Source organism: Micromonas pusilla (assembly GCF_000151265.4).
Source record: "Micromonas pusilla CCMP1545 genomic scaffold MICPUCscaffold_13, whole genome shotgun sequence".
NCBI classification, from domain to species: Eukaryota; Viridiplantae; Chlorophyta; class Mamiellophyceae; order Mamiellales; family Mamiellaceae; genus Micromonas; species Micromonas pusilla.
The window spans coordinates 314,178-331,056 of record NW_003315894.1 but is presented as its reverse complement, the minus strand read 5'-3'; the positions used below and the strand labels follow the sequence as shown (position 1 = coordinate 331,056).

The 16,879-nt window shown below is 71.5% G+C and overlaps 5 protein-coding genes across 5 annotated transcripts; 2 read left to right on the top strand and 3 right to left on the bottom strand.

Moving 5' to 3' along the window:
* Positions 1 to 414: 414 nt before the first annotated feature.
* On the top strand, positions 415 to 2,345 carry MICPUCDRAFT_36082 (uncharacterized protein; the record flags this gene model as incomplete). Its single annotated transcript, XM_003062972.1, has 4 exons — positions 415 to 1,165; positions 1,330 to 1,589; positions 1,726 to 1,991; positions 2,188 to 2,345. Exons 1-4 carry the CDS (start codon positions 449 to 451, stop codon positions 2,343 to 2,345), a joined length of 1,401 nt encoding a protein of 466 aa, XP_003063018.1. The 5' UTR covers positions 415 to 448.
* Positions 2,346 to 2,506: 161 nt separating this feature from the next.
* MICPUCDRAFT_52601 (uncharacterized protein) lies at positions 2,507 to 4,183 on the bottom strand (the record flags this gene model as incomplete). The annotated part of the gene is made up of 1 exon (XM_003062765.1): positions 2,507 to 4,183. The coding sequence occupies one exon, from the start codon at positions 4,181 to 4,183 to the stop codon at positions 2,507 to 2,509; it is 1,677 nt and encodes a 558-aa protein (XP_003062811.1).
* A 235-nt stretch (positions 4,184 to 4,418) lies between these two features.
* On the bottom strand, positions 4,419 to 12,491 carry MICPUCDRAFT_52600 (uncharacterized protein; the record flags this gene model as incomplete). Its single annotated transcript, XM_003062764.1, has 1 exon — positions 4,419 to 12,491. One exon carries the CDS (start codon positions 12,489 to 12,491, stop codon positions 4,419 to 4,421), a length of 8,073 nt encoding a protein of 2,690 aa, XP_003062810.1.
* An 820-nt stretch (positions 12,492 to 13,311) lies between these two features.
* Positions 13,312 to 14,853, top strand: MICPUCDRAFT_66792 (uncharacterized protein; the record flags this gene model as incomplete). The annotated part of the gene is made up of 1 exon (XM_003062971.1): positions 13,312 to 14,853. One exon carries the CDS (start codon positions 13,312 to 13,314, stop codon positions 14,851 to 14,853), a length of 1,542 nt encoding a protein of 513 aa, XP_003063017.1.
* Positions 14,854 to 14,946: 93 nt separating this feature from the next.
* MICPUCDRAFT_52598 (uncharacterized protein) lies at positions 14,947 to 15,231 on the bottom strand (the record flags this gene model as incomplete). Its single annotated transcript, XM_003062763.1, has 1 exon — positions 14,947 to 15,231. One exon carries the CDS (start codon positions 15,229 to 15,231, stop codon positions 14,947 to 14,949), a length of 285 nt encoding a protein of 94 aa, XP_003062809.1.
* Between the last annotated feature and the right edge of the window lie 1,648 nt (positions 15,232 to 16,879).

The following is a 16,879-nucleotide window of genomic DNA, read 5'->3' as shown; positions in this document are numbered from 1 at the left end:
GACGCAGCGCCGCGCGCGCGAACGCCCGCAGCATCGTTTCAAACGATGAGCGACGACGCGAGATCGCGCGAGACGATCGATCTCTTCGTCCGATCCGCGACTTCTGTTCGTCCCTTCTCGGCGCGTCCGAGGGATGCTCGGCGACCGAACGCGGACGACCTCCGCGTCGCACCGCGGTGATCCTCGCGCGCGCGGTCCACCGCCGAGCAGCCGCGCGCGTCGTCGCGATGCCCGCCGTCCTCCTCGCGCGCGTCGCTTCGTCCCTCGGTCGTAGTACGAGTACTCGTCCGACGCTTCGACGTCAGCGCTACTGCTGTCGACGTCAGTGCATCTGATGACGACGACGACGCCGAAACGCCGCGCGACGCCGCCGCACTCCCTCGCGCGCGCGCGCACGCAGAGACCCCCGGACAACTCGAACGCGCCTCACGCCGCCACAACCTCAGAGATGTCCGCGATCGCGAAGAAGATCGTCCTCGTCGGCGGCGGCAACGCCGCGGGCTACTTCGCTCGCGCGGTCGTGGCCGCGGGAAGAGGCGCGGAGCTCACGATGATCGCGGCCGAGAACGTCCTCCCGTACGAGCGCCCCGCGCTCACGAAGGCGTTCCTTCACGCGGAGTCCCCCGCGCGCCTGCCCGGGTTCCACACCAGCGTCGGCGGCGGCGGCGAGCGGCAGACCGCGGAGTGGTACGCGACGCACGGCGTGGAGGTCATCCTAGGGACGCGCGTCGTGGACGCGAACCTCGAAGAAAAGACCGTCGTCACCGACGCGGGGAAGTCGTACTCGTACGATAAGCTCGTCGTCGCGATCGGCTGCACCGCGCTGAAGCTCCCGAGCGCGATCGGCGGCGACCTCCCGGGCGTGCACCGCGTCCGCGACGTCGCGGACGCGCTCGCGCTGTGCGACGCGATGGACGGCTGCGCGAAGGGGTCCGTCGTCATCGGCGGAGGGTACGTCGGATTGGAAGTCGCCGCCGCGTTGGCGACGCGCGGGCTCTCGCCGCGCGTCGTGATGATGGAACCGCATATCATGTCCAGGCTGTGGACGCGCGAGATCGCGGAGAAGTACGAGAAGCTGTACGAAGCCAAGGGGACGACGTTTCATCGCGGCGCGAAGGTTGCCAAAATCATCGCGGGCGACGACGGCCGCGCCGCCGGCGTCGAGGTATTTGCACTGGTCCCCATACGACCGCGTTCGCGAGGTGGACGCCGATCCTTAAGGACTTTTCCCGGCGTCTCTCTCCGCCCATCCCTCGGTTTCAATCCCCGTCCTCGACGCCTTTCAACTCCTACTGACGCCTTTGAACTCCACCCCGACGCGACCCTCAGCTCGACGGCGGCGCGACGCTCGAGTGCGACGTCGTCGTCGTCGGCGTCGGCGCGGGCGCGCCGATCGAGCCGTTCGCGCGGCTCGCCGCCGCGCCCGCGCCGACGGGGGGCATCGCCGTCGACGGCACGTTCGCCGCGTCCGGCGAGGGGATCGAACCGAAGAGCGTGTACGCCATCGGCGACGTCGCCGCGTTTCCGCTGAAACGCGCCGGCGGCGCGCTCAGGCGCGTTCTATTGCACACTGGTCCCCATACGACCGCGTCGGCGTGGTGAACGCCGATCCTTAAGGACTTTTCCCGGCGTCTCTCTCCGCCCATCCCTCGGTTTCAATCCCCGCCCTCGACGCCTTTCAACGTCAACTGACGCCTTTGAACTTCACCCCGACGCGACCCTCAGTCGGATGGAACACGTCGCGCACGCGCGCGCCTCCGCCGCGCACGCCGCGAAGGCTGTCCTCGACCCGTCGTCCGCGGAGACGTACGACTACCTGCCGTACTTCTACAGCCGGGTGTTCGAGCACGCCGGCAGCGAGCGGAAGGTGGCGTGGGTGTTTTACGGCGCGCAGCCAGAGGGCGCGGAGGTGGTGGTCGTCGGCGAGCTGCGCCCGAAGCTCTTCGCCGCGTGGATCGATCCCTCGGGCGCGTTCTATATATCTCAGACTGGTTCCCATACGACCGCGTCGGCGTGGTGAACGCCGTGTCTTGAGGACTTTTTGTTTCCCGGCGCGCGTCTCTCTCCGCCCAGGGTCCCTCGGTTTCAATCCCGACGCACATACCTCGTTGCCTTTCAACTCCGCTTCTGAAGCCTTTGAACTCCACCCCGACGTTCGGTTCGCTCGTACGGAACGATCCTCATCAGACGGGACGACGCTCGTCGGCGCGATGCTCGAGAGCGGCGACGGCGAGGAGGTTGACGTCGTGAAGTCCGCGGCGGAGAGGTGCCCGAAGGTGGACGTGGACGCGCTGAAGAAGTGCGCGACCGTGGAGGACGCGCTCGCGCTCGTCGCGGCGGCGTGATGCGATGCGTCGCGGAGGGGGGTCGAGTCGAGTCGAATCGCGTCCCCCGGTCTCTTCGCGTCGTCGAGTGTTTTGCTTGCGTGATTTTCGCGTTTGTTTGCTGTGTTTGTTTGCTTCTTGTCGTTCTACTCCGCGACCGAGTCGCGTGGGCGGTCCCACCACTAGTCCTCCTCGCCTATCGCGAGCGAGGCGTTCTGAAGAAATATCTTCCCGACGAGCCCCGTCGCGCCCAGCCCCGCGAACGCGACGTCCCTGACGAACGCGACCGGCCCGCTCCCCGTTTCCACGAAGCCGATGACCCGCGAACTCTGCATGATCCTCGTCGTCGACGGCTTCCGCGTCGCCTCGTACGCGTCCATCGCCGCCTTGACGCTCTCGAACGCGCCGCTGAGGCTCTTCCCGCCGCTGCTTCGCACCGCGCTGAGGTTCCTCGCGAGCACGTACGCGTCTTGAAACGCCTGGTTCGCGCCCTGGCCTAAGAACGGCGGCATCGCGTGGCACGCGTCGCCCGCGAGGACGAGGCTTCCGGTGGGGTCGCTCCACGACGGTATCGGGTCGTGGTAGTGCACGCCGATGTCGAAAAACCGCTCGCACGACGCCGCGACGTCGATCGCTTCTCTCGGCATGCCGTATCGCTCCATCGTCGCGATGACCTCCTCTCTCGCGATCGCGTTCGACGCCCGGTTCGATCGGCCTCTCTCGTCGGCGGCGGCGGCGTCGGCGTCGTCGTCGACGTCGTCGACGGATCCCATCTTGAGCCACCCCGCGTTCTCGTCTCTGCGCTTCGTGACCCCACCGTCGTCCGCGACGCACACGGCGACGTTATCGCGCTTGCGTCCTTCCCCTCCGCCGGTGAAGACCAGGGTGTAACACCCGTCTCCGAACCACTGGTGCGCCTCCCCTCGCTCCCCCTCTCTCCTCGCCGACGACGTCTCGGGCGTCGCGTCCCCGGTGACGCCGAAGAGGATGCGTATCCCGCCGTATTTCGCCCCCGACCGTCCGATCCCCGGCATGGACTCTCGTATCTTCGATCGAATCCCGTCGCAGCCGACGACGAGATCGAACCGGTCGCTCTTCTCGCCGTTCCCGAAGAGCAGCCTCGCGCCGCCGCCGGGCGACGTCTCCGCGCCGGTCACGTCCTTCCCTAGTCCGGATAACGTCTCCTCCGGGAGCGTTTCACTCAACGCTTCCAACAGATCCGCGCGCAACACCGTCCCGCACAGGACGTCCCTCTCGTCCCGAAGTTCCCTCGGGAGGTTCTCGGGGAGGTGCTCCGAGGACGTCAGCGTCGTCGACGCGACGGGATCGTCCATGATCATCTTCGGCACGTTCAGATCCATGAGCGTGATTCGATCGCCGCCGACGCGCCGCGCTCGGACGCGCGTCATCGGGTTCGCGAGGTCTCTGAAGATCTTCCCGAGGCCGAGCTTATCCAGGATCGCGGCGCCGCCGTTCAGGTTGAACGCCGCGCCGACCGCGGGCCGCACCGTGGGGTACCGGTCGAAGATCGTGACGTCGTCGATCCCAAACTTTCGGAGCGCGATCGCGGTGACGAGCCCGCACGGCCCCGCGCCGACGATCGCGACGCGCAGCGGCGGGGGTTTCCCCACGGGGCGGCCCGGCTCGTTGGACGCCGTCGACGCCGCGGCCTCGCCGCCGTTGGGGACGCTCCGGAGAGGTTTAGGGCCGGCGACGGAGGAGGACGGGGAAGAGGATGGCGACGGAGGTACGACGCCGCGTCGGCGCCGCGCGCCGTCCGCCTGATGGCGCGACGGTCGCGCGACGCGACGCGCGGGCGCGGGCGTCGGCGCGGAGGACGCGTGGATCCGCGCCGGCATCGCGGACGAGGACATTCGCGTCGCTCGCGAAGGCGGCGGGCGGGTGGGTGTGACCTCCTCCGCCGCGCGATGGAGAGGAGAGGTTCGTCGCGTCGTCCTGTCCGCCGTTTGATCCGAAGTGGATAAAAAACGTAAAAAACGCCCGCAGCCTCGTCGGGCGTCGCTCGGGGAGCTCTATCTAACGTGTGCCTATCTTCGCGCGCCGCGCCGCGCCGCGAACCCATCCCTCCTCGCCTCAATGCCACTGCCTCGGACGCTCCGCGGCGACGACGCGCGTCTTCTCGAGACGCTTCGTCGCCGTCGTCGTCGCGGCGGCGGTTTTCTTCCTCTTGACGATCTTCTTCTTCGCCGAACCCGCCGCCGCCGCGGGGGGCGCGGCGACCGCGGCGACCGTCGTCGCGGTGGACTTCTTCGGCGGCTTCGTCGCCGCCGCCCTCTTCGCGGCGATCGCGCCGTACCCGTACCCGCTCGACGTCACTTTCGCGCTCGGTTTCGTCGCGGCGCCCTTCGCGGCGCCCTTCGCCGTCGTCGTCGTCTTCTTCGACTTTGCCTTCGTCGTCGTCGTCGCGGCGTTCACGTCCACGCTGGCGAGCGCGTGAGAAGCCTTCTCCTCCGCCTCTTCCGCGACGACGCGCGCCTCGATCGCCGCGCTCGCCGCGGCAGCCGCCGCCGCGATCGAGTCCGCCATCTCCCGTTCGAACCGCGCGTCGATCTGCGCGCGAAGCATCGCCGCAGCCGCCGCGTCTTCAATCTTCCTCCGCCACGGCGACGACGTCACCGTCGCCGTCGCCGTCACGGGCGGCGGCGACGTCGTCTCTCTTCCCCCCGGTCGGTCGATCGCCGTCGGCGGCGGCGCGATCGCCGCCGCGAGCGCGGCGTCGTACGCGTCCGCGCCGCCGGTGTCGACGAAGAACGCCTCGAAGTCGTCCGTCATCACGCGACGCGGTACGCCGGTCCCCGTACGACCGCGTTCGCGTGGTGAACGCCGATCCTTAAGAAGGACTTCATCAGCCGCGTCAAGCGCCTTCTCCGGAGAAGACGCGCCGCCGTCGTCCTCCTCCGCCGCCGCCTCCGGCGTCGAAGGGAGGCGCGCCGCGGCCGACGAAAAGACTCGCGCGTCGGCGGCTTCCCGCGTCGTCGTCGGCGTCGGCGTCTTCGCGCCAAAAGTCCCGCGATTCGAAGCGTACCGCCGGAACCGCTCGTCGAACGAGCTCTCGACGGAGTCGTCGCGCGCCGCGCTCGCGACGGTGTCGATCGACGTCGCGGGAGACGGCGCCGGAGCCGCCGGACGCGTCGGCGTCGCCGAGACCCTCTTTGACGCGCTCCCGCCGCCGCGGAGACTCTCGCGGAGACTCTCGTCTTCCAGATTCGCGAACGACCTCAAGTACCGCGCCTCGAACGACGACGACGACGTCGCTTTCTTCGCGGACGAGCGCGCGAACGACCGGAACCCGCGCTCGAACGACGACTCCTCCGGATCCTCCGCCTCGCCGCGCCGCGGCGGCGACGGCGACGACGACGACGACGTCGCGCGTCGCCGCCCCGCGCTGCTCCCTCCCGCGCTCTTCGCCGCCGCGCGATTCGGCGTGGTCCTCCTCGTCGCGGAGCTCGGCGGCGACGGCGGCGCGCGCGAACGCGAACGCGAACGACTCCGAAGCTTGGACGCGCTCTTGGACGCGCTCCCGAGCGACCGCAGAACCCTCGCCTCGAACGACGCTTCGCCGCGCGACGCCGACGCCTTCTTCGCGGACGACCGCACGAACGTGTCGAACCGCGAGTCGAACGAGTCGTCGCTGTCCTCGGCGTCGTCGTCGTCGTCGTCGTCGATGGATTCGACCCGACGACGGCTTCGACGCGGCGACCGCGTCGACGACGGACGCGGCGTCGACGCGAACGCCGCGTCTACGACGTCCGACGCGTCGTCGTCGTCGTCCGACGATTCGAACGCTCTCTTCGTCGCCTCCGCCGCCCACGCGTCGGCGACGTCGTCGGCGTCGTTCCTCTTCGATCTCGCCCGGGACGAGCGCGCGCGCGCGTCGAAGCCGTCGTCGGACGAGTCCGCGTCGCCGTCGCGTTCGCGTTCAATCGGAAGGCCGAAAAAGTTTGTCGCGCGTCCGTCGTTCGGCGTCCGCGTCGGCGTCGCGGACGCGGACGACGTGGAGACGTCGACGACGACGCGCGCGGCGTAGGCGGGCGTCGTCGCGAACCGATTCGGGCTCGGCGCCGCGTTCTTCCTCTCGAGCGCGCGCGTCTTCGTCCGCGGCGAAGGCGAACGCGTCGGCGATTTCGTCCGCGGCGGCGGCGACGCCGGCGCCTCCGCGGCGAGACGGCGGCGTTCCATCGACCGCCTCGACGCGTCTGTTATCCTCCTCGGCGACGGCGACGGCGACGGCGACGGCGACGGCGAACGCATCGCCGCCGCGGCAGCCGCTTCCGCGGCGTTCTTCTCCTTCGACGTCGCGAGCACGCCGCCGAGCGCCGCGCCGGGGAGCGGCATCGCGGCGACGGACGCGAAGCCAAAGTCGTCGTCGGAGTCGTCCGAGTCCGAGTCTGCGGCGTTCTCGTCTCCGCGCGTCGCGGCAGCCTCCGCGACGACCGCGACCGGCAACGGCGACGGCGACGGCGACGCGTCTTTGTACGCGCGCACCGCCGCGGCCGCGGCTTTACGCGCGGGAGACGCCGTTCTCGGTTTCGGCGACGGCGACCTCGGGCGCGTCGGCGTCGGCGTCGGCGTCGTCGCGCGCTTCGTCGCGCGCGTCGCGTCACCGAGCATCGTCGGCGGCGCCTCTCGCGCGTCGTCCTCTCTCTCGTTCGCGTCCGCGTCCGCGTCCGCGTCGCGCGTCGAGTCGTCCATCGCGGCGAGCGGCGTCGGCGACGGCGGCGCGGCGTTCGACCACGGCTTCCACGGCTCGCGTTGGAGCCGCGCGCGCGGCGTCGGCGCGTCGGCTTCGACGACGGCGGACGCGGACGGCGACGGCGACGGCGACGGCGACGCCTTCGCCGCGACGAGCGGCGACGACGACGGCGACGCCGGCGCGGACGCGCCCCACGGTTTCCACGGTTCGCGCTGCGGCGGCGGCGACGACGACGGCGGCGTCGCGCGCGTCCCCGCGTCCCTCGAGGGCGTCGCGGTCGGCGCAGCGGCAGCGGGCGGCGGCGACGCGTTCGCCTTTGACGCTTCCGCGATGGCAACCTTGGCACGGAGATCCACGATCTCGCGCTCCATGCGCGCTTTCCACGCCTCGAGGCGGTCCCCGGTCGCGCTCGCGACGGCGTCCTGTGACTTGGAAGTCTCCGTCGCCGTCGTCGCGGTCGCGTCCGCGTCCGCGTTCGCCGTCGCCGTCGCCGTCGCCGCCGCTGATTTGCGTCGCGCGAGCTCCTCGACGACGGCGTCGCGTTCCGCCGCGAGCGCGTCGATCGCGCGCCGACGCGCCGGGGACGTTGCGCGGCTCCCGCCTCGACTCCCGACGCGGCTCCACGGCCGCGACGTCGACGCGTTCGCCGCGATATCGAGCTCGACGTCGCCGTCGAGCGGTCGCCCGCGCCGCCGCCAAACGCCGCCGCCGCCCGGAGTTTTCGACGCCGACGCCGCCACCGCCGCCGCGGGCGTCGCGAACGCGAGCAACGCGTCCGCGACGGCGTCGGCGTCGAGCCCGGACGCCGCATCGAGCCCGGACGAGCCGCGAAGCCCGCCGCGCCGCCGCGCGAGTTCCGCCCTCTCCGCGTCGAGGACGTCGCGCTCGAGCGCGTCGAGATCATCCGTCTTCAACGACGCGCGCGCGCGATCCACCGACGCGCGCAGCGATCTCGACTTTCGCCGCCGCGCCGCGGACCCCGGACCCGGACCGTCGCCACCGTCGCCCGCGTTTCGACCGCTCCCGCTCCCGCGCAGTCGAAGCGCGAGCGACGCGCGCACGGACTCGTGCGGCAGCCGCCGCGCGAGCTCGTCCACGACGGCGTCGCGCTCGCGAACGACGGCGTCGATGTCCTCGCGCGAGCGCCGCACGGAAGAGATCGCCGTGGGCGTCTTGGCCCACGAGCGATGCGTCCCGCGCGGGAGACGTCCGAAGGATGGCGCCGCGTCGTCGTCGTCGGGGGAGCGAGGAGGGTTCGGCTCCGCGGAGGGCGTCGGCGCGGCGTCGTTCGCGCGCGGCTCCGAAGACGTCTCCTCCCGCGCGTCCTCAGTCGACGCCCGCGCGCCTTCCTCCTCCTCCTTCTCCGACGGCGGCGGCGGCGGTTTCTTCGTCATGGACTCCGGCAGCGCCCTCACCTGCGCGATGTCGTCCTCCGCGTCCTTCTCCGTCTCCTTCCCTGCGACTGCCGCGCCGGTGAGCTTCTCGCCGATCCCGAAGAGCTCAGCCTCGATGCGCGCTTCCTCGGCGACGATCGAGACGAGACTGGGGGAATCGATTCCCCCCGCGGCGGAAACGGCGCCGCGTCGATCGTTTGCGCCGCCGCCGCCGTCGTCCGCGGACGCGGCGAGCGCGGAGACGAACGCGGACAGCGGCGACGGCGACGGCGACTTCTTCGGCGCTGTCGACGCGCCCGCGCGGACGGGCGACGACGCGCGCGGCGACGGCGACGGCGACGACGACGCGGACCGCGCGGGAGATAACGCGCGCGTCATCGACCGCAACGCGTTCAACCCGGCGAGCGCCGCCGCGCGTTCGATCGGCGAGCCGCCGCCCGCGTTCGAGTTCGAGCACGACGGGGACCCACCGCGAGAGGACCCCGCGCCCGTCGCGCCCCCGGCGCCGCGCACGTCGCGCAGGAGCGCGAGCGTGTTGGCGTCCACCGCGACGTCGATCGTCCCGGGGCTCACGCGCGTGACGTCGAGCTCGTCGTCGTCGTCCAAGGTTTCTTCAATCTCACGGGAGTCGATCCCGACCTCGACCTCGATATCGTCGTCCGACGGCGCCGCCGCCAGCGCCAGCGCGTCGGCGTCGGCGTCGGCGGCCGATATCGAGGTCGAGGTCGGGATCGATTCCCGTGCGATTGAAGAAACCATGGACGACGGCGCCGCGGTGGCCGTCTCGCGCGACCGCAACCCCTCCAACCGCGTCCGCCACGCCGCCGCCGTCGTCTCCAACAGCGCGACGCGGTCCGACGCCGCCGCCGCCGCTTCAGCGCGCTTCCTCGCCGCCGTCGTGAGGTGCGCCGCCGCCGACTCCTCCGCGGCGACCGCCTCGCGCTCCAGCCGCGTCATCTCGCGCGCGCCCACCTCGTCGTCCGCGGCGGCGGCGAGCGCGAGCGAGAGATTGGAGATGCCCAACGCGGCGGCGGCGCGGCGCGTCGCGAGCGCCTTCCGCGCCGCCGCGGCTCTGTGCGCCGTCTGTATCCGCGTCGCCGCGGCGTCCCTCGCGCGGCGCTCCAAACGCGCCGCGTCGGCGCGTCGGCGCGCGACGGCGGCGCGTCGCGCCGCCTGCGCGACGATCGCCGCGTCGCGCGTCGTCCGAAACGCCCTCCGCGATTTCGCACCCTTCCAGCGCGCCTGGATCGTCGTCGCGGCGGCGCGAGTCGCCTCCGCGCGACGCGCGCGACGCGCCGACTCGAGCGCGCGCAGGTCCCGCCGCGCGAGCGCGGCGACGTACGCGCGCTGAATCGTCGTCGCCGCAGCGCGCCGCCGCTCTCGCGTCTCGAGTTCTCTGAGGCGATTCGCCTCCCTTCGCGCCGCCGCGCGTCGGAACGCGCTTTGGATGCGAACCGCCGCGACGCGCGCGCGCTCTGCGGCTCGGCGACGCGCGAGCTCGTCTCTCGCCACCTTCGCTCGGCGCGCGGACTGCATCAGGACGACCGCGCGTCGCCTCGCCTCGCGCTCGCGCAGGCGATTCGCCTCTCTTCGCGCCTCTGCGCCTCTGCGCATCGCTTGCATCGCCGTCGCCGCGCGGACGCGGTCGCGACGCTCTCTCAACCTCGCGAGCTCGCGCCTCGCCGCCCTCGCTCTCTGCGCGGCTTGAATCGTCGCGGCCGCGCGCTCGCGCGCGCTCTCCGCGCGTCGCCTCGCCTCGCGCTCGCGCAGGCGATTCACCTCTCTTCGCGCCTCTGCGCCTCTGCGCATCGCTTGCATCGCCGTCGCCGCGCGGACGCGGTCGCGACGCTCTCTCAACCTCGCGAGCTCGTCTCTCGCCGCCCTCGCTCTCTGCGCGGCTTGAATCGCCGTCGCCGCGCGGACGCGGTCGCGACGCTCTCTCAACCTCGCGAGCTCGCGCCTCGCCGCCTTCGCTCTCTGCGCGGCTTGAATCGCCGTCGCCGCGCGGACGCGGTCGCGACGCTCTCTCAACCTCGCGAGCTCGCGCCTCGCCGCCCTCGCTCTCTGCGCGGCTTGAATCGTCGAGGCCGCGCGCTCGCGCGCGATCGCCGCGCGGCGACATTTAGCCTCCGCGCGCGCCGCCCTTGCTCTATGGGCGGCTTGAATCGTCCCCGCGGCGAGGACGCCCCCCCCGCGTTCGCGCGCCTTCTTAACCCGCGCGCGATCCGCCGCGCCTCTGAAGCACTTTTGAATCATCACGCACGCGTCGCGTCGCGCGCGCAACGCCCTCGCCCTCACGCGCGCCGCCGCGGCTCGGACGCCGCTCTGTATCCGCGTCGCCGCGGCGATCTTCAGATCCCTCACCTCCCTGCGCGCCATGACCTCGCAGACCGCGACGAACCCGCGCCACGCGGTCTGAATCGCCGTCGCCGCCGCTCGCCTCGCGTCGCGCTCGGCGCGTCTTCGCGCCGCCTCGCGCCGCGCCGCGCGTCCTCTCGCGGCGGCTTGCACGCGCGATGCGGCGCGCGCTCTGACGCGCTCGCGCTTCGCCACCGCCGCGCGCCGCGCGCGTTGCATCGCCCTCGCCGCGGCGTCCTCCTCTCGAAGCGCCGCGACCGCGACGCGAGCGACGCGCCCGCGGTGCCGCGCCTGTATCCTCGCCGCGGCGTCGTGCTCCGAGAGGAGGAGGGACGGAGGGAGGAGAACGTCGGGCGGCGCGTCGTGGTCGTCGAAAAACCCGAGCCGCGCGCCGATGCCGTCGAGCCAGCCGTCGAGCCAGCCGGGGGATTCGTTCCCGTCGTCGTCGTCGAAAACCTCGATCTGTTTCTCTTCGCGTTCTTCGTCGTCTTCGTCGTCGTCGTCGTCGTCGCCCTCGGAGATCCCCGACGCGGACGAGGAAGGGGACTCGGACTCGCCGCGGACGACTTCGTCGACGCGCGCGAGGGGCTGCCCGGCGAACGTCATCGCCTTCGGTCGCATTCGGCGTCGGCGTCGTCGCGCCATGTCCTCGGCGGCGGGCGACGAGGAGACGTCGGCGTTCTCGTTCACACTGGTCCTCATACGACCCCGTTCGCGTGGTGAACGCCGTTCCTTAAGGACTTTCTCATCCCTTGTCCGCGTACCGCTCGGCGACGCCGCCGCGGACGCGGTCGGCGACGCGCTCGCGCTCGCGCTCGGCGACGACCGCGCCGGAACCACCGCCTTGTTCGGCGATGTCGTCGTCCGCCCCGGCGGCATCGACAGGTCCTCGCTCCCCGCGCTCGACCGCGCGGACGACGACGACGACGACGCGTCGAGAAGCGAGTGCTCCTCGATGGATTGGTCCACGAGCTCGATGGAGACGTTCGGGTCCAACGCGCTCGCGTCGTTCGGCGGCGGCGACTCGGACGACGAGACGTCCAGGAGAGAGTGCTCTTCGATCGAGACGTCCGCGTCCTCGAGTCCGAGTCCGCGCGCGGTTACGGCGGGCGCGTCGTCAGCGGCGGCGTCGTCGTCGTCGATCTCGAGCGACGCTTCCTCCGCGGTCTCGACCGCGCGCTCCAAGCGTCGTCGCGCGGCTTCGAGTCGCGCGCGCTCCTCCTCCATCGCGCGCGCCGCCTCTCTCGCCCACGCGTCGCCGTCGATGCCGATCTCGCCCGCGGTCCCGGGCGTCTTCGGAAACGACGCGGACGCGGACGCGGACGCGGACGCGGCGGTCGCCGGCGACGCGAACGCGGAGGACGCCATCGAGCGCGGCGTCGCGAAGGACGACGCGCCGAGCGACGCGCTGCCCGGGGTCTCGCGCGCGCTCGACGGCGCGCGCGACGCGCCGGACGGCGTCGCGAACGCGTCGTCGTCGTTCGCGACGGACGACGGCGCGGGCGACGCGCGCGGAGGCGGCGGCGGCGGCGACGCGACGCCGCGCGCGCTCGCGTCGTCCCCGTCGTCGTCCTCGCGCGAGATCCTCGGATCCGCCGAGTCGTCCCGCGCAGGACGCGCGGGCGCCGCCGCGCGGCGCTCCGCCGCCGCCGCGACGTTCCCCCGCCCGCCGGGGTTCTTCCTCTTCCCTTTCTTGCCCATCCTCGGCGACGAGGCGGCCCTCGGGAGTGCGCGGGCGCGCCGTCTGTTCGTTGCAACTTTTGAACGATCACAGCATCGCTGGTGCCGTTGTTGACCCGAGCGGAGCGCGAGCTCGCCCCGAGCTCAGCGCAGACGCGGCGCGCGCCGCGCGCTGCTGTTTCTGCAGCCACAGCCTCAGACAACGCGAGGCCTCGTCACTCGTCGTCGGCGCGCGCGATACGTCCGACGCGCGACATGGCGCCGTGCCTCGCGCTCGTGGGCGGCATCCCGAGGATGCTCCTCCCGAGACTTGCGCGCGCGTCGTCGTCGTCGTCGTCGTCGTGCCGCCGCGTCGTCGCCTCTCGCGCGGTCGCGCGGAGGCGACGCATCTCGGCGTCGACGGTCGCCGCGGCGGGGAGCGACGACGACGCCATCGCGGCGCCGCCGTGGAGGTGCGCGCGCGCGGCCTCGTGCTCGGACGTCGTCGTCATCGCCGCCGCCGCCGCCGCCGCCCGATGCCGCGGCGCGCGCGCCGCGCCGCGCGTCGGTCGTCGCGAGCGTCGTCGGGACGCGACGACGACGTCGACATCGATCGCCACCGCGACCCTGACATCCCTGATGAACGACGCGCTCGCTCCCCCGCGTCGTCCGCCCGTCCCGTCCGACGACCTCGTCCATCCGCTCATCCATCCCCTCTCTCTCTCCCTTAAACCCTAAACCATAAACCCTAAACCCTCACGACAGAGACGAGGTCCTCTCCTCGCACGCGCTCTTGGGGAACGTGTGCTTCGTCCTGTGCGGGCCGCAAGGTCCGCAAAACGTCGGCGCCGTCGCGCGCGTGATGCAAAACTTTGGCGTGTACGACCTCAGGATCGTGAACCCGGGACCGTTCGTGCTGGCATCCGACGTGGCATCCGACGTGGCATCCGACGTGGCATCCGACGCGGCGGCGGCGGCGGCACCGGACGGCGCGAACGGCGAGGGCGGCGTGAACTCCGGCGCGGCGCTCGGCCCCGACGGGCTCGGGACGGAAAACCTCCCGCCGGCGTTGCGACCGACGCTGGACGCCACGTCGGACGCCATGTCGGACGCCACGTCGGACGCCACGTCGGACGCCGCTCCGAGGCTGTGCGACGAGGCGTACCGGTTCGCGTGCGCCGCGGACTGGATCCTCGCGGACAGCACGCGGCACGCGTCCGTGGTGGACGCGCTCGACGACGTCACGTTCGTCATGGCGCGTCCTACTCTCAAACTGGTTCCCATACGACCGCGTTCGCGTTGTGAACTTCATTCCTTAAGGACTTTCTCCCTCGCGCGCGCGTTTCGTTTCTCTCCGCCCACGCCACGATCGGTTTCAACGCTCGCTCGACCTACGCGACGCCTCTCAACTAACGCCCCACCTCGATGCGTTTCACCTCTGCCCAAGCAGGCGACGACGGCGCGGCCGCGGGAAAACGTCCCTCTCGTCACCGCGCGAAACGCGGCGAAACTCCTCGCGGCGGAGGCGAAGCGCGGCAAGGTCGCGGTGCTGTTCGGAAACGAGCGCACGGGGCTCACGAACGAAGAGCTAGGCACCGCGCACGCCGCGGTGGCGATCCCGACCGCGGGGCAGGGGTCTCTGTGTCGGAAATCGCTCAAGTACACCGGCGGCACGGGGCCGACGAGTTTAAACCTCTCGCAGGCGGTTGGCGTGATCGCGTACGAGATGTTTCTCGCCGCGGACGAGGTGGTCAACATGGCGGAAGATGGAACGTCAACCGTCGCCGGCACCGACGCCGGCACGCGGACGACGACGCCGCGGACCGTCGGCGAGGGGAAGATCGACGTCCCGAGGGACCGGCTGATGACCGTCGGGGAGAAGACCGCGCTGAAGCGCGAACTCTTGCGCGCGCGACGCGCGTTGGACGTGCTGACGTGCGAGGCGGGGTCGGACGGGGACGGGGACGGCGCGGGAGATGAAATGGCGGGAGACGACGTGGCGGCAGGAGATGACGTGGCGGGAGATGACGTGGAAGACGCGGACGAGGCGCTCGACGCGAGAGAGGACCGAGGCCTCGAACGCGTGCTCAACGCGGCGCCGCTGATGTCCAGGGACGCGGCGGCGTTGTTCCAGCTCGCGCGGCGCGTCAAAGCGCTTCGCGTCGGCGTCGGCGCCGGCGGCGACGGCGACGGCGAAGGCGAAGGCGTCGGGCTGCTGGACGAGACCGTCGTGCGCGTCGCGAGGGCGGCACGGGCGAGGGCGGCGGAGCAGGGGAAGCCGCCGTCGTCGACGCGCGCGGTGAGGAAAATATTCCGCGAGCGGTTCGGTTTGTCGCTCACGAACCGAGAGATCGAACGCGCGCTGAGAGTCGCCGCGAGAGAAGAGTCCTCCGCATCGCGTTAGCGTCTAGCTAGCCCGCTGTCTATCGTTACTGTATTATGTCTTCTACCTACCTTCCTAGAATAGTGCCCATACCTCCCGGTCGGTCCGGTCGCGTCAGTTGAAAACGACGTCGGACCGCAATACGATTTTAATTCCTCGCTGCACCGCCTCGGACGCGTGCGGCGCGCACGCGGCGCCGTGCCTGAACATCAACGCCGTACCGCAGACGGGTTTCACCCTGTGCGTCTCCTTCGCGTCGTCGTGCGCGCCGAGGTAGAACACGGTGTCGCCGCCGTGAAGGGTGCCGTCGTTGATTCCCGGAATGACGACGCCGCCGCCGTCGCCCGGCGCCGGCGCCGGCGACGACGACGACGCGGCCGCGTTCCCGCCGCGCGGCATCCCGCCCCGCGGTCCGCGCGCGAGGGAAGTGCGAGGGAAGTGGACGAGGCGTGGCGTGGCGTGGTCTCGAAGACTTGATGGCTGGGATTACATTTTCGAAGGAGAACGAGAACTTCGTCCGCGTCGTCGCGTTCGCGTTCCGTGTCGTGCGCGATGTACAACCTCCGCGAACCTCCGCGACGCCATCCATCGCGTCGCCCCATCCCGACCACAGGGCGGGCGCCTACTTGTCGATCCGTTTCGGCTTTTGAAACTCCTGCTTCCGCCCCGCGCCCTTCTCCGCCAGTTCGCCCACCCTCTTGTTCCGCGCGTCCGCCCACACGTTGTCCCCGCCCGCGAACGTCGTGTCCTCCGCGCTGAGGTGCGTCCACTTCGTCCGTCCAATCTTCCCGAACGCGTCGCCCCTGACCTGCATCGCCTTCGGCAGCGCGCTCTTGTCCACCTTGTCCGCGCCCGTGGCCTGGTTGAAGTCGCGCTTGTAGATGTCGTCCGTCCCCATCGAGCTCGCCGGATCGTCCGCGGCTTCCTGGAAAAACGCCCCCTTGTGGTAGTACTTCTGAAGAAACCCGAGCTTCTGCTTCTCCTTCCCTCCCGTCTCCGCGTTCTCCCTCGGGTTCGCCGCGAGCCACGCCTCCTTCTCCTCCTCGGACATCCTTCGGATGCGCTCCTGCTCCTCGCGTTCCTCGACGAACTTCCTTCGAATTTCCGCCTCTTGCTCCCGCCGCGCCTGCTCCCTCCGCTGCCACGCCTCGAACGCCGCGACGTCGTCCGGGTCGTCGTCCGTGTCGACGTCCGACATCCTGTTCGTCCCTCCCTGGTCGTTCGCCGCCTCCATCGCGGCGATCTGCTTCTCCATGTCCACCTCGATCGCGGCGAGCTGCTTGCTCTCCGTCGCGCGTTTCCGCTTGTGCGCCTCGCGTCGCTCGTGTTCCGCGTCCATCTCCGCCTCCACCTTCTCTCGCTCCGCGATCGTCTCGCGCTGACGCTTCGGCACGAACGTGGGCTTGACCATGACGCGTCCGGGGCCGCCGCCGCCGCCCGGGTCGTCCGAGTCCGACGCGTCCGTGTCCGTCTCCCACGACGAGCTGCCGTCGTCGTCGTCGGCGGCGGCAGCGGCGGCGGCGGACGCGCCCGCGGCGGCGGCCGCGGCGAGATCGCCCGTCGCCGTCGTCCCGGTCGCCGCGGCGGTCGCGTCGTCGTCGTCCACGCTCAGCGTGAACTTCTTCCCCGCGAACTTCCCCACCGGGCGCGGCGCGGTCGTCGTCGCCCTCGCGTCGTCGCCGCCGCCGCCGATCATCCCGCCGCCGCCGGGGCGGACGCCGATCGTCCCGCCGCCGACGCCGAGCCCTGCCAGCAGCCCGCCGTCGTCGTCGTCCTCGTCCATGATCGGCAGCATGTGCTTGTCCTCCTCCTCCTTCTGCCGCGCTAGGATCCGCGCGCGCGTCGCCGCGCGTCGCCGCGCGATCTCGTCCTCGTCCTCGGAGTCCGGCTCGCCGAGATCGACCGACGCCGCGGCGGTCGTCGTCGTCGTCGTCGTCGTCGCCCTCGCGCCGAGGTCGCCGCCGCCGCCGCGCGCGACGACGACCGCCTCCGCCGGGCGCCTGCGCGAGCCGAGGTCGCCGCCCGCGCGCGCGACGATCACCGGCGC